The sequence below is a fragment of the Ranitomeya variabilis genome, chromosome 6 (genome assembly GCF_051348905.1).
Source record: "Ranitomeya variabilis isolate aRanVar5 chromosome 6, aRanVar5.hap1, whole genome shotgun sequence".
Classification (NCBI taxonomy): domain Eukaryota; kingdom Metazoa; phylum Chordata; class Amphibia; order Anura; family Dendrobatidae; genus Ranitomeya; species Ranitomeya variabilis.
The window spans coordinates 195,018,786-195,040,382 of NC_135237.1; the positions used below are offsets into that span (position 1 = coordinate 195,018,786).

Here is a 21,597-nt window from a genome sequence, read left to right on the forward strand (position 1 = left end):
ACCCCAAAAAACATGTATTTCAAACTTCTACCCAAGTATAGGGTATGCTATGAAATATTGAATCTTGTGGTCCTTGTGGGTTAAGCAATGATGACATCCCCTCACCAGTTCAGTCGATGGAATCTTGCACTCCTGAGGCCAATGTTTGCTTACAGCATTCAGGTGACCAATAGATGTGCAATATCACTGTAAAATTTGCTGTAACCAAAGGAGTTGTAGGGTAGGAGTACCAGATTGTTCTAAAGCGAAGTAATTATTTCTTTATTTCTAACATTCTTTACTCTAGGAAAGATTATGTGAATTCCTGCAAAAAAACCTTTAATGGTAAAACTCAATAAAAAAAACTATAAAAATGTATTTTGACAACCAGAAAAAAAATGCTAATTTGTAATATTTATTAATCCTTTTGTGACTTGTCTCTTTCAGGATTAGTGACAGACTACAGGGTAAGTAGTTTAATGCCCTCTTTCTTACCCAGAAATAAGTACCATATATTGCTGTATATGAACCAAGAACTGAAGAAAAGGTCAAAAGATGGTATGATAAAAAAGGTTAATACTTTATTACACAAGCAGATGGTGTGCACCGAACAACTGGATAAAAGAAGGTGCAGAAAAGTAAATAACAAAATAATTAAATCAAACGAATACCAAATTTTGTGCCAAAAAAATCTGGGGTGCATTCTCCTGAACGTACCATATTTTGCGGACTATAAGACTTACTGGACCATAAGACACACTCCAAATTTTGGGGAGGAAAATAAGAATTTTTTTTTTAAATAAAATGGTGGTGTGTCTTATATTCCCATCTTATGGTAGCTAACCAAGGGGTCAGTGGCAATGAAGCGGGGTCACAGGAGGCAGGATTGCTGTTAAGGATGCCGGTGGTAGCTGTACTAAGGTGATGCTGAGGGCCCTGAGCTGGGAGGAGGGGATGCTACAGCACTGCGGGCCCTGGGCTTTCCTAAGATGTTGGCACTGACCGGAGTCGTCCTTCCTATTGATTTGTCTGCTGTGGGTTTCAGGAAAATGGCCGGCAGAGGCGAAGCATTCGCATATTGAGATCTTGGGAGATTGCCTCCTGTGGCCCCGCTCCACTGTCGCCCCCTCTGACTGGTAATTTACCTTCAGATTATAAAATGCACCCCCATTTTCTTCCCAAATTTTGGGGGAAAAAAGTGTCTTATAATCTGAAAAATACGGTATATAATCCACATCTGTAATAGAGCCAAGGTATGTTCCATTTAAAAACAAAATAAAAAAACATGTGAATATACAATATAGCTCTGTATAGTAGCCCAATGTGAAAAACCTATTTCACAGAAGTGCAACAGGGTAAATGGCAAAGTGGAGACCAAGATAAATATATATTGTCACTGTGGACATACATCAATAGGCTAGAAAGTAGTTGTTAAGAAAAGGAAGAAAAGCATTACCGATATACCTGGTGTGCACAGATAGATGACTAGTGAGATATACAGATCATCTAGGCATTAAACCGGATGAGTATATATGCCCACGCGTGTTTCGGCATTGCATTCGTCACCCCCTAATATTGCTGTATATGAGAATAATAAATAATAATTTTTTGCTATCCATTTAAAAATCTGGTTACACAACAGAAGTGTGCCCTATGAACCTTGGAATGAGCTATTTATTTCTAACAAATTTATTATACATAGCATTTAATACCACTTTCAGCAAAATGGGTGACATTTTGTTGAATTGCGGAGGACCAGGAGAGGGGTTGGAAAAATAATGTGATATTCGCCTTGCCGCTCGACTGTCCCAATGCAGCTGTCCATCCGTTCCTACACTCCGTCCAGCCTCTTCCCTCCTTCCTTTGGCGCACGACGGCCTCTTCAGGAATCTTCATTTTGCACCAGGGCTTATAGCCTTGAGTAAGCATCTGTCCTCTCGATGCACGTTATTACATCACAACGTGCATCGACAGAAGCCTGCTCAGCTCCTCTGGTGGAACGGAGTAAAGGTGCTCCAAGAGGATGTTATGTGGGAGAAAGAAGGGAAGAAGAGGCCTGACAGCGTGGAGTACTAGTCAATCAGCAGTGGTGGAACAAATGAGTAGTTTGGTGAGTACCAATTTCTTTTTTGTGCAACCTGTGTTTATTACGCTCTTGGGTCAGAGACACCCTAGAGCACACCTGGGCAAAGTGTGGCCTGAAGGCTACAAGCGGCAATTAGCTGTGGTGTAGCTCTAGGACTGTGACAGCCAAAGGGTTGAATACAGTGGTGCCCCACACCATGCAGCCACCCCCTGCCCAGTGTCTCACTTACACTGGTATCTGCATGGATACAGATATTGTGTAAACAATGATCAAACAGGAAGCTGTTAGTTTCCTCTTCCATCATTGAGCCTCAATGTCTGAGAGTGCAGCAAGCATGATGATGTTACTACACTGTGTCAGCTGTGCCTCAATGCATAGCGCAGACTGAAACAGTGAGGGAATGGGATTAGGTAAATAGCTTGATTTTATAACAGACAATACAACTGTGGGGACATAATACTGTGTGAGGGGGCTGCATGGGGACATAATACTGTGCAAGGTGGTTGTGTGGGAATATAAATCTACGTAATTGGCTGTGCAGGGATATAATACTGTGCAGGGGTGCTTTGTGGGAACATAATACTGTGCAAGGGACCTTTGAGGGGATATAATACTGCACAAAGGGGGCTGTGTGGAGATATAATACTGTGCCAGGGAGTTGATAGGGGGTATATTACTTTGCAAGGGGAGTGTGTGGAGACATTATACTGTGTAAGCAGGGATACCATACTGTGTGGGAATATAATACTGTGAAAGGGATTGTGCGGGGATATAATACTGTGCAAGGGGGCTGGTTAGGGACACAATACTGTGCAAGGGACCTTTGAGGGGATATACAGTTGTGGCCAAAAGTATTGACACCCCTGCAATTCTGTCAGATAATACTCAGTTTCTTCCTGAAAATGATTGCAAACACAAATTCTTTGGTATTATTATCATCTTCATTTAATTTGTCATAAATGAAAAAACACAAAAAGAATTGTCCTAAAGCCAAATTGGATATAACTCCACACCAAACATAAAAAAGGGGGTGGACAAAAGTATTGGCACTGTTCGAAAAATCATGTGATGCTTCTCTAAAGTGTGTAATTAACAGCACCTGTAACTTACCTGTGGCACCCAACAGGTGTTGGCAATAACTAAATCACACTTGCAGCCAGTTGACATTGATTAAAGTTGACTCAACTTCTGTCCTGTGTCCTTGTGCATACCACATTGAGCATGGAGAAAAGAAAGAAGACCAATGAACTGTCTGAAGACTTGAGAAACCAAATTGTGAGGAAGCATGAGCAATCTCAAGGCTACAAGTCCATCTCCAAAGACCTGAATGTTCCTGTGTCTACTGCGCGCAGTGTCATCAAGAAGTTTAAAGCCCATGGCACTGTGGCTAACCTCCCTAGATGTGGACGGAAAAGAAAAATTGACAAGAGATTTAAACGCAAGATTGTTGGATAAAGAACCTCGACTAACATCCAAACAAGTTCAAGCTGCCCTGCAGTCCGAGGGTACAACAGTGTCAACCCATACTATCCATCGGCATCTGAATGAAAAGGGACTGTATGGTAGCAGACCCAGGAAGACCCCACTTCTTACCCCGAGACATGAAAAAGCCAGGCTGGAGTTTGCCAAAACTTACCTGAAAAAGCCTACAATGTTTTGGAAGAATGTACTCTGATCAGATGAGACAGAAGTAGAGCTTTTTGGGCAAAGGCATCAACATAGAGTTTACAGGAGAAAAAAAGAGGCATTCAAAGAAAAGAACACGGTCCCTACAGTCAAACATGGCGGAGGTTCCCTGGTGTTTTGGAGTTGCTTTGCTGCCTCTGGCACTGAACTGCTTGACCGTGTGCATGGCATTATGAAGTCTGAAGACTACCAACACATTTTGCAGCATAATGTAGGGCCCAGTGTGAGAAAGCTGGGTCTCCCTCAGAGGTCATGGGTCTTCCAGCAGGACAAGGACCCAAAACACATTTCAAAAAGCACTAGAAAATGGTTTGAGAGAAAGCACTGGAGACTTCTAAGGTAGCCAGCAATGAATCCAGACCTGAATCCCATAGAACACCTGTGGAGAGATCTAAAAATGGCAGTTTGGAGAAGGCCCCCTTCAAATATCAGGGACCTGGAGCAGTTTGCCAAAGAATGGTCTAAAATTCCAGCAGAGCATTGTAAGAAACTCATTGATGGTTACCGGAAGCGGTTGGTCGCAGTTATTTTGGCTAAAGGTTGTGCAACCAAGTATTAGGCTGAGGGTGCCAATACTTTTGTCTGGCCCATTTTTGGAGTTTTGTGTGAAATGATCAATGTTTTGCTGTTTGCTTCATTCTCTTGTATTTTTTCCATTTATGACAAATTAAATGAAGATAATAATACCAAAGAATTTGTGTTTGCAATCATTTTCAGGAAGAAACTGAGTATTATCTGACAGAATTGCAGGGGTGTCAATACTTTTGGCCACAACTGTAATTCTGCACAAAGGGGTCTGTGTGGAGATAGAATACTGTGCCAGGGAGTTGTGAGGGGATATATTACTATGCAAGGGGACTGTGTGGAGACATTATACTGTGTAAGCATACTGTGTGGGGACATCATACTGTGCAAGGGGGCTGTGTGGGGACATCATTCTGCAGGTGGGGCTGTGTGGGGATATAACACTATGTAATTGGCTGTGCAGGGATATAATGCTGTGCAGGGGTAATGTGTGGGAACATAATACTGTGCAAGGGAGTTGTGTGGGGATATAATACTGTGCAAGGGACCTTTGATGGGATATAATACTGCACAAAGGGGAAGTTGTGAGTGGATACTATGCAAAAGGACTGTGTGGAGACATTATACTGTGTAAGCGGGCTGTGTGGGGACATCATACTGTGTGAGGGCTGTGTGGTTACATACTATGTGATAAAATATCCTACTGTGTGAGAGGCTTTGGACATCATACTGTACAGGGAGTTTATTGGGACATACTGAGTAGGGAGTTATGTGGTGGCAATTTATTGGCAAGAGTGCTTTTTGGAGACATACAGGTCCTTCTCAAAAAATTAGCATATAGTGTTAAATTTCATTATTTACCATAATGTAATGATTACAATTAAACTTTCATATATTATAGATTCATTATCCACCAACTGAAATTTGTCAGGTCTTTTATTGTTTTAATACTGATGATTTTGGCCTACAACTCCTGATAACCCAAAAAACCTGTCTCAATAAATTAGCATATTTCAACCGTCCAATCAAATAAAAGTGTTTTTTAATAACAAACAAAAAAACCATCAAATAATAATGTTCAGTTATGCACTCAATACTTGGTCGGGAATCCTTTGGCAGAAATGACTGCTTCAATGCGGCGTGGCATGAGGCAATCAGCCTGTGACACTGCTGAGATGTTATGGAGGCCCAGGATGCTTCAATAGCGGCCTTAAGCTCATCCAGAGTGTTGGGTCTTGCGTCTCTCAACTTTCTCTTCACAATATCCCACAGATTCTCTATGGGGTTCAGGTCAGGAGAGTTGGCAGGCCAATTGAGCACAGTAATACCATAGTCAGTAAACCATTTACCAGTGGTTTTGGCACTGTGAGCAGGTGCCAGGAAGCATGAAGTGCTCCAAAATCTCCTGATAGCTAGCTGCATTGACCCTGCCCTTGATGAAACACAGTGGACCAACACCAGCAGCTGACATGGCACCCCACACCATCACTGACTGGGTACTTGACACTGGACTTCAGGCATTTTGGCATTTCCTTCTCCCCAGTCTTCCTCCAGACTCTGGCACCTTGATTTCCGAATGACATGCAAAATTTGCTTTCATCAGAAAAAAGTACTTGGGACCACTTAGCAACAGTCCAGTGCTGCTTCTCTGTAGCCCAGGTCAGGCGCTTCTGCCGCTGTTTATGGTTCAAAAGTGGCTTTACCTGGGGAATGCGGCACCTGTAGCCCATTTCCTGCACACGCCTGTGCACGGTGGCTCTGGATGTTTCCACACCAGACTCAGTCCACTGCTTCCTCAGGTTCCCCAAGGTCTGGAATCGGTCCTTCTCCACAATCTTCCTCAGGGTCCGGTCACCTCTTCTCGTTGTACAGCGTTTTCTGCCACATTGTTTCCTTCCAACAGACTTACCATTGAGGTGCCTTGATACAGCACTCTGGGAACAGCCTATTTGTTGAGAAATTTCTTTCTGGGTCTTACCCTCTTGCTTGAGGGTGTCAATGATGGCCTTCTTGACATCTGTCAGGTCGCTAGTCTTACCCATGATGGGGGTTTTGAGTAATGAACCAGGCAGGGAGTTTTTAGAAGCTTCAGGTATCTTTTGCATGTGTTTAGAGTTAATTAGTTGATTCAGAAGATTAGGGTAATAGGTCATTTAGAGAACCTTTTCTTGATATGCTAATTTATTGAGACAGGTTTTTTGGGTTATCAGGAGTTGTATGCCAAAATCATCAGTATTAAAACAATAAAAGACCTGACAAATTTCAGTTGGTGGATAATGAATCTATAGTATATGAAAGTTTAATTGTAATCATTACATTATGGTAAATAATGAAATTTAACACTATATGCTAATTTTTTGAGAAGGACCTGTACTTCATGCAGGGCTCTGTAGTGATAGGACACTGGTATTGTCGAGGTATTGTGGGAATGAAAGGATAACCGCACCCAACCCTTTTTCCAGTTAACCCACTAATGCTTAAAAACCCCAAATAAAGCAGAGATAATGATTTCTTTGGAATGTTTTAGGCCTCAGCAGCCTTTATTGGACAAAAAACAAAAACACATTGAAATAAAATACATTATTTTAACTAGGAGGAGTCTTTGAAGCTCCCAAGAATCTTGTGATTAACAAAGCATAAAGTGAACATAAGCAAATCAGTAAGAAGAAATATGAATGGCACTGAGAAAAACCGCTCTTAGTACTCACTGTTAAAGGATGAATGAGCTCTGAATCACGGACACATTCCAGAAACCTTCACCTTGCTGGAGGTGCTTGCTATGAAGAAGGTGCATACAGAGTCCAATAAAACAAGAAAAAAAGCAGCAGCACTCCAATTGTTGGTGAAAAAAACAACCTTAGTCCTTTATTACATAATAAAGATCATGGACAAGGTATTGCGGGTAAAACAAGTGCAGATTATGCAGGCAATAGGACGACGGCCGTTTCACGCAATGAGCGCTTCCACGGGTCCAGATACAGAGAATGGTAAGTCAGTTCTTTTAAATACACACATGTGATCACATTTGCATAAAATTAAAAATCATGAAAAACACATGCGGCGATGTCAGCATAACATACACACGGCAACACCCCAATTTCTACAAAGGAAAGACAACACCACCCTATTAAACTTTATCCTGGCCTTGTTGATTTTCACCAGCGACCCCATGTTTCGCCAACATTTACGTGCCACTATTTCAGACCAAACAATGGTCAATCCTGGATAAAAGAGCCACAACCGTAACAAATCTTGTTTTACATCTTTCACTAATTCTCTGAAAGGCCGAGCCCCCAAATTGTTTCCACCAACCTGCAGAACCAAAATGTCCGGAGCTCTGTCCAAGCGAGCGCTCTTACGTATCTCCCATAAGACCCTATTCCAGGCCATCCGCCTAAAGCCGAGCCACCGGACCACCTCCATTTTTCTGTCAGGACTCTGAACATTTTGATTACCTTTTGTGCATTACTGCCCTTTACCAAGATGGGGTCTTTGGCCTCATGTGCACTGTGTCTTCCTGCTATATAACTCCACCCCAGCCTTTAGTCTGTGCTAGAGTATTCTGCCTTGCATCCAGCTCCTGATGACTTCCTGGCTTTGCACCTGCACCTGCTCCTGTGAACCTATGTGGAGATCCTGCTACTCAGCTCTCAGTTTCTGCTGCCTACATCGGTTTCCAGTAATCCTCCATCTGGCTGCTTGTGTTTGTTTCCATCTGCATTTGCTGGACATATAAGCTGTTGCAGCTCTGCTTAAACCTGAGACCTTTACCCAGGCCTCCCTGGTTGTGCTAAGATATTATTTGAACTGCCTTATAAGCATATCTATCTGTGTTTGGACTACCAAGGACTTATTCGTGTCAAGTATCCTCAAGAATAACTGTGCTTCATAGACTGTGTGACTGCATTTTCCTCTGAAGTTCCCTATAGACTGCTAAGCTGCGTTTAATATTTACTCCAAGTGTTGTGGACTTGAGTTTCTCTCTGCACCTGTTTGAATCACCGTGTGATAATATAGACTTTACCACTTATAAAACTGTGTCCTGTAGTTGTCTTGTTCCATGCAAAGAGTCTCCTGAGTTATCACTTAAAATCATTACAGGATACTCTAGCCTCAAAAGAGGAGACTGCTGGAACAATGACTGCAGAAAGCTGACTAGAGCAGGTGTTCTCCATAATTAGATCACTGCAGACAGATGTGGAAGGTCTGCAAAAGAAGTTTGGAAGCTTTTAAAACAATCAAGTGTTTGGACAAACTTTGCAGGACTTAAGCACCCGCATAGCAGCCCAGGAAAACAAACTTGCTGGCATAGAGTCCCAGTATGGACGGGCTTTTCAGGACATAAGTACCCAAATGGCTGCACAAGCGACTTTACCATCTGGGCAACCGCCACCATCTAGCCCACCTAAGTTGCCCCCATTCAGATTAAGTGGTGATCGCGACAAATTTCATGGCTTTGTGAATCAATGTATGCTATATTTTGATGTGCATGCTGACCGTTTTTCTAATGATAGATCCAAAGTATTGTGTGTAATAATGCTGCTGACCGCACGAGCGCTCGCCTGGGTGAATCCGATGATTGAGTCTCGTTACCCGCGGTTAAATAATTTGGACGATTTTTTGGCCGCTATGGCATTAATGTTTGATGACCCTAATCGCCGTGCAACCGCTGAATCTGCTTTATTGTCTTTACGCCAGGCTAAACATTCTGTTATTGAGTATGCTACTGAATTCAGGAGATTAGCGGTAGATACTAATTGGGACAGTTATGCACAATTACCTATTTTTAAAAGGGTTCTGTCTAGCATTGTAAAGGATGAATTAGCTCACTCTGAATCACCACAAGAGCTAGAAACATTTATACAGCATTGTGTGCGCATTGACATTCGCCTTACTCAGTGTAGGCAGGAGAATTTTGCTGCATATAACCGTATTTCTAACTTTTCCCTTCCTTCCAAAGAGCCTGCAGGTAAAACATCTCGAGAGGTAGAGGAGGTGCCCATGCAAATTGATTCTGTTCAGAGGCGCGAGAGTAATGAGCGCCGGGAGCATCGCCTTCGAGAAAGTCTATGTTTCTACTGCGGCCAGTCTGACCACTTTCTAATCAACTGTCCCAAGTGTCCCAAGCGGCCTAACAAGGTGCTAGCAGCAGTAGGGGAGTATGACAACTATGATGATGAATCTGACATCTCTGAATGTAGCCTGCCTTTAAACGCTGTATTCCATTCACTTTCTATGACTTCACCAGCCAAGGAGCTAAAAGAAAAGAACTCTCACTGTTTTCTCCCAATTAAGATCCTGTGTACAGGACAGTGGATTTCCAGTGCAGCTATGATTGACTCTGGTGAAGGTGGCAATTTTATGGATATCGCATTTGCCAAGGAACATGGTATTGAAATTCAGCAAAGAGCCTCTCCAATTACCATGGAAACAGTGGATGGGTCACCTTTAATCTCTGGGCCTGTGGATCAGGAGACCGCACCCCTTGAGATTTTGTTGGAGCCTAATCATCAAGAGCAACTCTCTTTCTTGTTAATTTCTTCTCCTCATTTTCCTGTGATTTTAGGCATCCTTTGGCTGCGTTCTCAGAATCCGACTATCAACTTAGAGACCAAGGAGATTATCTTTCCAACAAGGAGCAACTCAGCATTAACTGAAGCTGTCCCCAAGTCCACAGCTACGGAACCACCGGTACAGGTATTTACTTTACCTTCAGCATATAAAGAGATCTCTGACATCTGTGACAAGAAGAATGCAGATCAGCTTCCTCCACACAGGCATTATGACTGTCCCATTGAGTTGCTTCGTGGGGCAGCTATTCCTTTTGGTAACGTATATCCTTTGGCGGCACCTGAGCTTCAAGCCTTAAAGGAGTATATTGATGAAAATCTGGCCAAAGGCTTCATACGTCCTTCTTCACCAGCAGGGGCACCTATATTTTTTGTAAAGAAGAAGGATGGGTGCCTGAGACCCTGTGTGGACTATCGAGAGCTCAATAAGGTAACCGTACGGAATCGTTACCCTTTGCCTCTGATTCCCGAATTACTGGAAAGAGTCCGCCATGCTAAGGTGTTCTCTAAACTGGATCTTCGTGGGGCTTATAATTTGGTGCGTATTCGTCCAGGGGATGAGTGGAAGACAGCATTCTGATGCCGGTATGGACACTTTGAATATCTCGTGATGCCCTTGGGGCTTTGTAATGCCCCTGCAACGTTTCAACACCTTGCTAATGACATTTTCAGAGATTTGTTTGACCAGTTTGTGGTGATCTATTTGGACGATATTCTAATCTTTTCTGACTCTCTACAGGAACATGAAGAACATGTCAAAGCTGTTTTAAGACGTCTGAAAGAGAACCATCTGTATATCAAGCCGGAGAAATGCGAGTTCCATCGTTCTGAGATACAGTTCTTAGGTTATATCATCTCTCCCCAGGTGCTGAACATGGAATCTGGTAAAATTCAGGCTATCCTTGACTGGCCGGTACCCAAGAATGTTAAGGAAGTCCAACGTTTTATTGGTTTTGCAAATTTCTACAGACTCTTCATTCGAAGTTTTTCTGATATTGTCCGTCCCATTACTTCCTTGACAAAGAAGGAAAAGCCCTTTAAGTGGTCATCACAGGCTCAAGAAGCTTTTGATCGGCTTAAGATCTGTTTCACCTCAGCACCGCTGTTGATACACCCAGATCCAACACTTTCTTTCATTGTGGAGGTGGATGCTTCTGATAATGCCTTGAGGGCTATTCTCTCCCAAAGAACTGGAGAGAAGGGTCTGCTACATCCTTGTGCTTTCTTTTCCCGTAGACTAACTTCAGCAGAGAAGAATTACGATGTGGGAGACAAGGAATTGCTGGCTATTATTGCGGCTTTCAAGGAATGGAGGCATCATCTGCAAGGAGCTGCACAACAGATCGTAGTGCTTACTGACCATCGCAATTTAGAGTTCCTCAGATCCGCTAGATGTCTTTCTCCTCATCAGGCTCGTTGGAATTTCTTTTTAAATCAATTTAATTTTGTTATCTCGTACCGTCCAGGTTCTCATAATGGGAAGGCTGATGCTTTATCCCGAATCCATGCTGTGGATTCCGTACCTGGAGCCCCGTCCAAGACCATTCTATCTGATACCAATTTCATCGGAGTTATCCACGATCAGGACTTGTGGAATGAGTGCAGGGAGGCTTATGATGGTGATGTATTTCTGGTCAACCCACCTGTTGATATTAATCTTGTCTTTAAGGGTGGCATGTGGTTCAGAGATCGACGTATCTACGTCCCTGAGGTCGTCCGTCTGCAGATCCTCAAGTTGGTACATGACTCCAAGTTGGCTGGTTACAGGGGGGTACAGAAGACACAAGAGTTCCTAAGCCGATTTTTCTGGTGGCCAACTTGCCTGAAGGATACTAAGGACTATGTTCTATCTTGCGAGGTATGTGCTCGTTACAAGACTCCTCGTGTGGCACCTACGGGTCTCCTGCAACCATTACCTGTTCCGTCCCGATCTTGGGGGTCTATATCAGTGGACTATATTGTGGAGCTGCCTACATCGGGGGGCATGAATACGATCATGGTAGTAGTTGATCGCCTGACTAAAGCCGCTCATTTTGTTCCATGCACCAGCCTCCCCTCAGCTAAGGATACAGTGAACTTGGTTATACAGAATGTCTTCCGGCTGCATGGGGTCCCGGATGAGATCATCTCTGACCGTGGCGTACAGTTCATTTCAAGATTCTGGAAGGGGTTTTGCTCTGCACTCAATATTAATGTCTGTCTCTCTTCCGCTTACCATCCCCAGACAAATGGTCAGACTGAGCATACCAACCAGACGTTGGAACAATATCTAAGATGCTATGTTAGCCATCTCCAAGATGATTGGTTGGAATTACTGCCGTTAGCCGAATTTTCATACAACAATTCTCAGTGCGCCTCTACTAAGTTCACTCCTTTCTTTGCCAATCTGGGTTATCATCCATGTATCTTACCTAGGTCTCCGATTAATTCTCCGGTTCCAGCAGTTGAGGAAAGGCTGACTGAGATGAGGCAAAATCTGGAGGTTCTGAAGGAATCCCTGACCACGGCTCAAGAACGTTATAAGAGATCGGCTGATAGATTCCGTAAACCTGCACCCATGTTCAAGGTAGGAGATTCCGTGTAGTTATCAACTAAGAATCTGAAGTTAAACGTTCCTTCACAAAAACTTGGACAGAAATTCATTGGCCCTTTCAAGATCAACGGTATTGTGAGTTCTGTGGTCTGCTGTCTAAAGCTGCCTAGGACTATGAAGGTACACACAGTTTTTCATGTATCTTTACTAAAGCCTGTATCTCCTAATACCTTCCAGGGACGTGTTGTGCGACCTCCGCAGCCTGTGGTGATTGATGGGCAAGAACAATTTGTGGTGGAGAAAATTATTGATTCCAGGATTCGCAGGAATCGGCTCCAATATCTTAGAAGATGGCAGGGATATCCCCCTGAGGAAGACTCTTGGGAACCTGTGGAAAACATCAATGCCCAACAGAAGATCTCTCGTTTTCATCAAAGATTCCCTGAGAAACCAGGTTCAGGATCGTCCTGAGGCCGCTTCTAAGGAGGGAGTAATGTCAGGACTCTGAACATTTTGATTACCTTTTGTGCATTACTGCCCTTTTCCAAGATGACATCTTTGGTCTCATGTGCACTGTGTCTTCCTGCTATATAACTCCACCCCAGCCTTTAGTCTGTGCTAGAGTATTCTGCCTTGCATCCAGCTCCTGATGACTCCCTGGCTTTGCACGTGCACCTGCTCCTGTGAACCTATATGGAGATCCTGCTACTCAGCTCTGAGTTTCTGCTGCATACATTGGTTTCCAGTAATCCTCCATCTGGCTGCTTGTGTTTGTTTCCATCTGCATTTGCTGGACATGTAAGCTGTTGCTGCTCTACTTAAACCTGAGACTTTGACCCAGGCCTCCCTGGTTGTGCTAAGATATTATTTGAACTGCTTTATAAGCATATCTATCTGTGTTTGGACTACCAAGGACTTATTCGTGTCAAGTATCCTCAAGAATAATTGTGCTTCATAGACTTTCTGTGTGATTGCATTTTCCTCTGAAGTTTCCTATAGACTGCTAAGCTGCGTTTAATATTTACTCCAAGTGTTGTGGACTTGAGTTTCTCTCTGCACCTGTTTGAATCACCGTGTGATAATATAGACTTTACCACTTATAAAACTGTGTCCTGTAGTTGTCTTGTTCCATGCAAAGAGTCTCCTGAGTTATCCCTTATAATCATTACACTTTCAAAGCCAAGCTGTCTACCCTCCTTCCGCACGTCAGCCCGCAAGGCTCCCCAATGGATATATGAATGGCCGAAAATCCACACCAATAACGGCAGAGAACCTGAAACAACACAAACATAAGGCTCTAAACAACAAGCTATGCAACACTTATTATGAAAGCACAATCGACATATTATTATTAACAATCCCCTACCACCCCTTGTGGCCTAATATAACTGCGATACCTTTTGGACTGCTATCTTCCAATATGCCGAATAGCCTTAGCCCCCAAGCCTCCCAAAGCCGCATCTGTTGCAGCCCAATCCTAAAAGAGTGAGGACCAAAACAAGATTCATCCAATTCCAACCAATTAACAGCCCTCCTAAAAACCACCGTACACTGATACCGAGATAAAAATGAACCATCCGCGTGACACAATAAGGATCCTTCCCAATTTGGCTGGAGATTTCAAAAACGTGTCAAACAATTAACCGGACACATAGCCAAAACAGCAACTGAGCCTAACCCGACCTGTCAACCTTTTCCTTCTTGATCAGACTTCGACCGACGTAAACAAAACTCCACTTTACCGTATGACAATGACACATCTCTAGCCAAAATGCTCCCCATCACTTTCTTGCTAGGTGACACCAGTTCTCCAACTCTCAGCGCCCCAAAGAAAGTAAAAGAAAAAGCCAACATGAACAGACAAAGTTCAAAATCCGACAAACATAAAGATGTTAAAGCCCCTCCCAATCTTTCCAACAAACTAAAGGATACAGGACACCTCAAGTCTCCCTGACAATGCTTCCTATGAAAACCTTTGACTGCCTGTTTCATCAAAAAGACCTTGGACAAATCTTGCTGACCCCGTAACTTAAAACTAAAGACCAGGGCTGCCATAACACGTGACACCTTTGCAAACGACCAACCCTCCAACGACCCTCGACTCAACCAGGACAGCAATGTTCCCACATGCTCATCTACACCCGGCCCACTGCTAACCAACCCTCCCAAGACAACCAAATCACCTGATAAGCCTCCCAGGTTCTGGGAGCCAATGATGACTGTATCAACGACTCAGCATCCCGGATACCACATGCCAAATTTCCGCAGGGCACTCCAAACCGACGACCTCCACCTCCGGAGCCAACAAACGAAAACGACCGAACTGCAAACGAGAAAGAGAGTCAGCGATGGTATTATGTAAACCCGGCACATGAGACGCCGTCACGTGGGAATTCAAAACCAAACATTGACAAAACCATCTGTCTCAGCACACGCACCACTGGAGGTGACTACGCAATCAGACAGTTGATTGCACATACCACCCCCATATTGTCGCAGTTAAAACGTACTCACCTGTCACGGAACTCATGTTTCCACAAATGCCCCGCCACTAGAATGGGAAAGATCTCCAACAATGCAATATTCTGTACCAAACCTGAAGAAACCCAAGCCGCCGGCCATTTCATCGCACACCACTGGCCCTTAAAATAGCCCCAAAACTGATCCCTCCCGCTGCATCTGTAAACAATTCCAATGTATCACTGTCGATCACTTCATCCATGAGCAAAGAATGGCCATTATAATCCTCCGAAAATGTACTCCAAACAGCAAAATCCTCTTTTAGCTCAGCCGACAACCAGATAAAATGATGAGGAGCCCGAGCTCCGGCCAACCTTCTCGAAAAGACTCTCCCCATCGGCATGACGCAACATGCAAAATTAAGCTTCCCTAACAACAACTGGAGATCCTGCAACAACAATTTCTTAAAATGACGAGCCCTGACCACCTCCTCCTGCAACCCGACCACCTTCTCTTCCGGCAATCGGAACTCCCAATTTACAGTATCTATGACCATGCCCAAAAAACGTAAGCACGTGCTCTGGCCTTCCGATTTGCCCGGAGCCAATGGAACTCCAAAACGATCAGCCACCCACTCAATTGCTCTCAAAATCGTGTGACAACGATGAGACCAGGCCGGGCCAACGCACAAAAAGTCATCCAGATAGTGAATGACGGATTCGCAGCCCGAAACATCCCGAACCTCCCATTCCAAAAAAGAACTAAAAGCCTCGAACAGGGCACACGATAGAGAACAACCCATCGGCAAACAGCTTTCCACGAAAAAAAAAACCATTCCAAAAACAACCCATTAATTTAACACTGTTTGGATGAACCAGCAACAACCGGAACGCTGACTCAATATCCGTCTTAGCCAAGAGGGTCCCTTTGCCGAACTTACGAACCCAAGCTATGGCTTTATCAAATAACGCGTAAACCACAGAGCAGAGCTCAGGTTCAATACCGTCATTGACAGAGATCCCCCGAGGATATGACAGATGATGAATCAACCAAAACTTTCCCGCTTTCTTCTTGGACACTACCCTCAAAGGTGAAACAACTAGACAACTAGATCCTCAAATGGTGACACAGTGAAGGGGCCTGCCATGTGACCCAACGTCATCTCCTTACCCAATTTCTCTGAAACTACCTCTCCATAACAACACTGCTGACCGCAGATTTTTAATAACACGAGGAATAACAAAAGGAGGGGTCGGGATGACAAAACCCTCTTTAAAACCCAAAAACAACAAATCCGACTTTTCTCTATCTGGATATCTACTTAGATACGGGGCCATCCTTTCCAGCTTCACAGGTGTCTCCCCCATGAGTATTACCGGCCCCCGATTTTGACTTAGCTTTTTTTAAACATTTTGCAGCCCCATGAGAGGAGCCACTGCAATGGGAGCAAAGATGCTTAAATTTGTAGTTGACCCCGAATCTGCACTGTCCTTCATTGAACTGCCAACATAAGCCCAATTTGTGCCTGCCTGATAGTCACGGTTGACCTGCGGACCCCGAGGGACTAGGTTGATTAGTTTGGCCGGAACCTCCGCCCCCCCGTGAAAGGAATGGCCGAACTTATACTGCACCATAACTTGCTACCAGAGCCCAATGTCCTTTTGGTCCCACCTAAGTGCAGGCCGAATAGCCTTCCTTTGCCTGAATTGCTCATTGTACCTTAGCCACACCTGACCCTCATATACCCTATGAGCCTCACCGATGGAGTCCATATAGCAAAATAACCCAGAGCAATTCTCCGATGCCTTTTCCCCTATAACACTGGCCAAAATGGAAAAAGCCTGAAGCCAATTAATAAACGTCTGGGGAATCACACGCCACCTCCGCTTCTCCTCATCCTCTTTTTTACTATCCTCTTTCTCCAAAGGAAGCAGGGAAAAAATTTCGACATATTCGTCATTTGAAATCTTCTCCCTGACCTCCTTTTTAAGATGTGCCCCCAGTGGACCTTCAAAACACACATAGACCTCACTATGTGCCCCATCATCTAAGTGAATCCTACGTTCTTTCTTTTTCCATCTGTACTGATACGGAGATGGGTTCAGCTGGCAAAACCGCCACCTCATCCGACCTAACAGGCCACACTTGCAGACCCACCCACACTGCCAAATGCCTCTGCTCGACCATCCCATGATCCAACCTAGTCAGCAAATCCCGCACATAAGGTAAGACTTCACAAACCCCCGCTCTATCCATATCACCCACAACCCCTGCCCCCACATTAGCAATGCTCACATCCCCCGACTACTACTAAAAGCAGGGGAGGATAAGATTTGCAGATACAGACCAGACATGGACACATACTCACCAGGCTGCGAGGGAGCTGTAAACCCTGGATCCAGATGCCCTTGTGCCAAACTGTCCTGACCTGTCCCATCCTCCGGTGACTGCTGACATGATCTTTGAGATTCAGCCGATGGCTGTGTCCCTCGAAATTGCTCCGATAAAGGGAAGAGGTGCCCTGACCGCTGACTCTTAGTAGGGGGACATGCCTGTGCAGATGCCCCTGCAGCGCACTGACCCCCATCAGAGGCACACTCCTGAGAAGAAGATGCCAATCTACCAGGATCCCTGGGAGCAGGAGAACACCCTGCTGTACTGAAAGAAGGGGCCGGCCCGATCCCATCCAAGCCCAAGCCGCCCGCTGCTTCACCATCCTCAGACCCTGCAGTGGTATTCAAAAATGCTGGGGCAGGCCGCCAGACAGGAACCTCGCCGCTGTGGCCTCCTGTAATTTCAGGTCCCACACGCTGCCTGGTGCGCACTGGCTCCGCCCCAAAATCGCTGTGAGGCGATGGCCTAGCAACCGCTGCCGGATCCCGCCTGGCCATAGGATTCCTCCCAGGCCGGGGCCTGCTGGCCTTGGATCTTACCGGAGTCCGGCCTGGAGGGTCCCTGGAGGGACTCCTGCGCCTACAGGGGGCCCGGGGAGCCGAATCAGGGGATATCCGCTCAGGGGCCTAGCCCGCCTGGACCGCCGCTCCCGTGGTGAAGAAAGTGCTCCAGACCCCATGCTCCCATCAATGATGCCAGCCACCTGTGCTTCTAACCAGCCTTGGGGATGCGATGCTGCTGCAGCCCACAAGCTCTCCAGGACTCTGTCAATTCCGGACATGGTGAGTGCACAGAGTACACTTCTTGGACCCAGAGAGCGGGAATTGACTGGACCCCACCCCTAACCCCACCCTATATACTACCCCACTATGACCAACCCCTTAATTATCCTTCCCCCCACCCTCCAACCCATTGTCATGTCGGCCTCCGCCCAAGCCTTTCCTTACTGTGTGCGGGACATACTGTTTGAAGGACTATTTTTGAGGGAACATCATACTGTTTGAAGGGACAACAGACTGTGTGTGAGAACTGTGGGGGTATCACATTATGTGTGGAGCTATTAATGAAGGAACAATGACTGAATAACAGGAGCAGTATAATGTACTGTTTTTTAAAAACCTTTGTAAAAAGCAGCACATTTTTATGATTTTGATTAGCTGCTAGAGGTAAGAATGCATGTTACAATAATCCGTACCATAATATATTAGCAGTAGCAGCTAATCAACACTTAATTCTGCTCAATATTTAATGATAAAAAATAATTTAAGACACTAATAAACAGAATAAGGAACATTTGATTTGCCTTGAATAGCTTCAATACATATCAAATTTCCTTGCCAAATAAAAAATATTGACAGACATCACTACATTACATTTTCCTAAAGTTTTACTTACTTTACACTTCTGGAGCGCCCCCACTGTCGCAGGGCCGAGGGGTACCCGGTACCGGGCCTCTCTGTCTCAGTTCTGGGATTGTCACAGTGGCTAGACCCGGTCTGTGACCCTGCTGAGGGGCGTCCAGCGAAAGTTGAGAATGATGTGGTGTGGTGAAGGTCGCGATGAATAACGAGGACACCAGGTTGCAGTCTCTTTACCTCTTTACTGAAGGCTTCAGGATCCTAAATCCGGAGTACGGTTAACAGGGCTGTCTGAGACCGGCCGGTCCGATGGCACTTCCAGAGTTCCCTTTGCAGGTGGAAATCTGTGCCTACCTTCTAGCGCTTGTGTGTTGTAGTCCTTCCCTGCTTAGCACCACGGGATAGTCCTCACAACTGTTGTGTCTGTTTCTGAAGTTCCCTCACAACTGATTCTGATGTTCTTCTCCGTCCCCCAGATGATATGGCTAGGACGCACCTGTATGACGGGTAGGCCTGGAGTTCTTCCGGGACCCTAGAGTCGCCCCTCTCCAACCGTTGCCCCCTATGTCTGCTTAGGTGATTTAGGTGAGACAGCCCGCCTATAACTGACTGTCCTGCCATAGGTTTGAAGTAAGGCCTGGAGCTCAATACTTCCTCGGCGTTTCCGGCCATGGCTACGCGCCTCAGTAGGATGTTGCCTCGGTCTTACAGCACGACTCCTACTGGTGTTATCTCCTTGTTGCGTTGATCTCGTTTCTCACTCTTCACAATAAACCTCGCTTCTTGTTCTTTTTGGGGTACCGCCGCAATGAAGTGCAGACGCGGTCCCGTCACGTTCTTTCTGTTCGCTAGGCCTCTGTCAGGATCCCACCCCTGACAGGGACCTCCCTGAATCTTCCCCTGCAACACCCTCTGCCACAGGATGTTGCCTGGTTCCAACCCAGTCAGCTTTCTGTCTAACTTCCTATCTAACCCCCAGTTTTACCAGATTGTGAGGAGTGGCCTAATACATAGCACCCTTAGCTCCCCCTGGAGGCCAGACTGTGAAGTGTATTGGTGTCTGTGATACCTGGTCAGGTGAACTCCTTCAGTGCCATCAGACGTACCAACACTCCCCTTAGCGGCGGAGCATCAGTACTGCAACGACCAGGACTCTGGCGTGCTGCACTTCTATTATATAGTATCTTCTGTTCACTCAAAACTGAATTATGTACCTGTAATAAATCTAATAATTAGATACCTGTTATTAACATACCAATTTATTTCCATAGTGCAGGGCTATATTTCATGTTCTAGAATGTGACTTATTCACATAGTTGTTATTTAGCAAACGTAAGTGTAAATAGAGATAATTCTAATGCTAAAGTTGTGAATATAGTGATGCATATTTATGAACACTGTCAATACTTAGTGCAAACTTAGACTAGATAAACTCAAAATCCCGCAGAATTATCTCTTTGAGTTTACGCCACATACCACTTGGCTTACTTTGCGGCATAAATTGTCACCAAAATAAATGTTTAACTATGTCTTTTTCAGTGAAGTCACATCTCTTGTCAAACAAGGCAAAGATAGTGTCTAAAATACGTAAATAGGGTAGACATTGCGAAAGACAGTTTTTGGAACAACAATTCTGCTGTATTTTGCTTGACATCGCGCTCCCAACTTAGTTATCTTAGTTAAAAATTGTTGTTTTTTTTTTTTTAAAGCACTGGCAGATTCCCCTGGGGAGAAGGTTTCGCTCTTTAAAATTGTGGTTTGTCTTCAGGATGTATGGTGTAAAAGGACTTCAGGATTACATTCGAAAGGTAAAGAAATGTAAAATTATAGATACCAATTGTAATTTTTCCTTTACAAGGCTGTTAATAGCGAGTGTCTAGTAGAAAGCTGCATCACAGTCATTATTCAAAGTATTGTGTTCTCATGTACGGAGCAGTGACACGATAAAGTCACTGAGGTTCTTTTCTGATACAAAATCCCTTTCAAACAGCTGATCGGTTGGCGAGCTGGGACTTGATATTGATCGCTTATCCTGAGAATACAACATCTATTTTAAAACGCTTAAAGCTCCTTTAGGGTACGTTCACACTGGGCGTTTTTCTTGAATTTTTTTTCCAGCAAAACCTGATTTCTTGGCAGGAAAGAAGCTTCGGCAGCAACACATGTTTTGGTGTGTTTTTTGTGCATTTTTGTTGCGGTTTTGGTGCATTTTTTCATGAGTTTTTGGGGCTTACTTGTGTCTCTTTGTGCATGCTAATAAAGTTGAGTGCTCCCAGTGAAAAAAGAACAAACTACTTCTTGTAGATCCATACCTCTAGATCCTTTAAAAAGCTGTTAATTCATGTGCCGCTACAGTAAATCACACTGGCAGGTAAGAGTAGAATAGATATACGGGGGAAAAAAGTGTTTAGTCAGCCACGAATTGTGAAAGTTCTCCCACTTAAAAAGATGAGAGAGGCCTGTAACTGACATTATAGGTAAGAGACAACTATGAGAGTCAAAATGAGAAAACATATCCAGAAAATCACCTTGTCTGATTTGGCAAGATTTATTTTGTAAATTATGGAGGAAAATAAGTATTTGGTCATTAACAAAAGTTAATCTCAATATTTTAATATATATACTTTGCTGGCAATGACAGTGGTCAAATGTTTTCTGCAAGTCTTCACAAGGTTGGCACATGCTGTTGGTGGTATGCTGACCCATTCCTCCATGCAGATCTCCTCCAAAGCAGTGATGTTTTGGGCCTGTTGCTGGGCAACATGGACTTCCAACTACCTCCAAAGGTTTTCTATGGGGTTGAGATCTGGAGACTGGCTAGGCCACTCCAGGACTTTCATATGCTTCTTACGAAGCCACTCCTTCATCGCCCTGGCGGTGTGCTTGGGATCATTATCATGCTGAAAGACCCCTCCACATTTCATCTTCAATGCCCTTGCTGTTATGGTCTGGTGATGTAGGAGCGACATGCGACTAGCTCTGAGCAGGTGGTAACTATACAGACCG

The 21,597-nt window shown here is 44.5% G+C and overlaps 1 protein-coding gene across 3 annotated transcripts in view; it reads left to right on the forward strand.

The window, feature by feature from the left end:
- Positions 1 to 21,597, forward strand: part of DDC (dopa decarboxylase) — a 407,527-nt gene that overhangs the window by 293,456 nt on the left and 92,474 nt on the right. For all 3 annotated transcript variants that reach the window (XR_013216885.1, XM_077269362.1, XM_077269361.1), the window contains exons 11-12: positions 427 to 446; positions 20,301 to 20,399. Coding sequence is in view for 2 of the 3 variants with exons in the window: in XM_077269362.1 (XP_077125477.1) it covers positions 427 to 446; positions 20,301 to 20,399 (119 nt within the window). In the remaining variant the exon portion in view is untranslated. The remainder of the gene's footprint in view (positions 1 to 426; positions 447 to 20,300; positions 20,400 to 21,597) is intronic.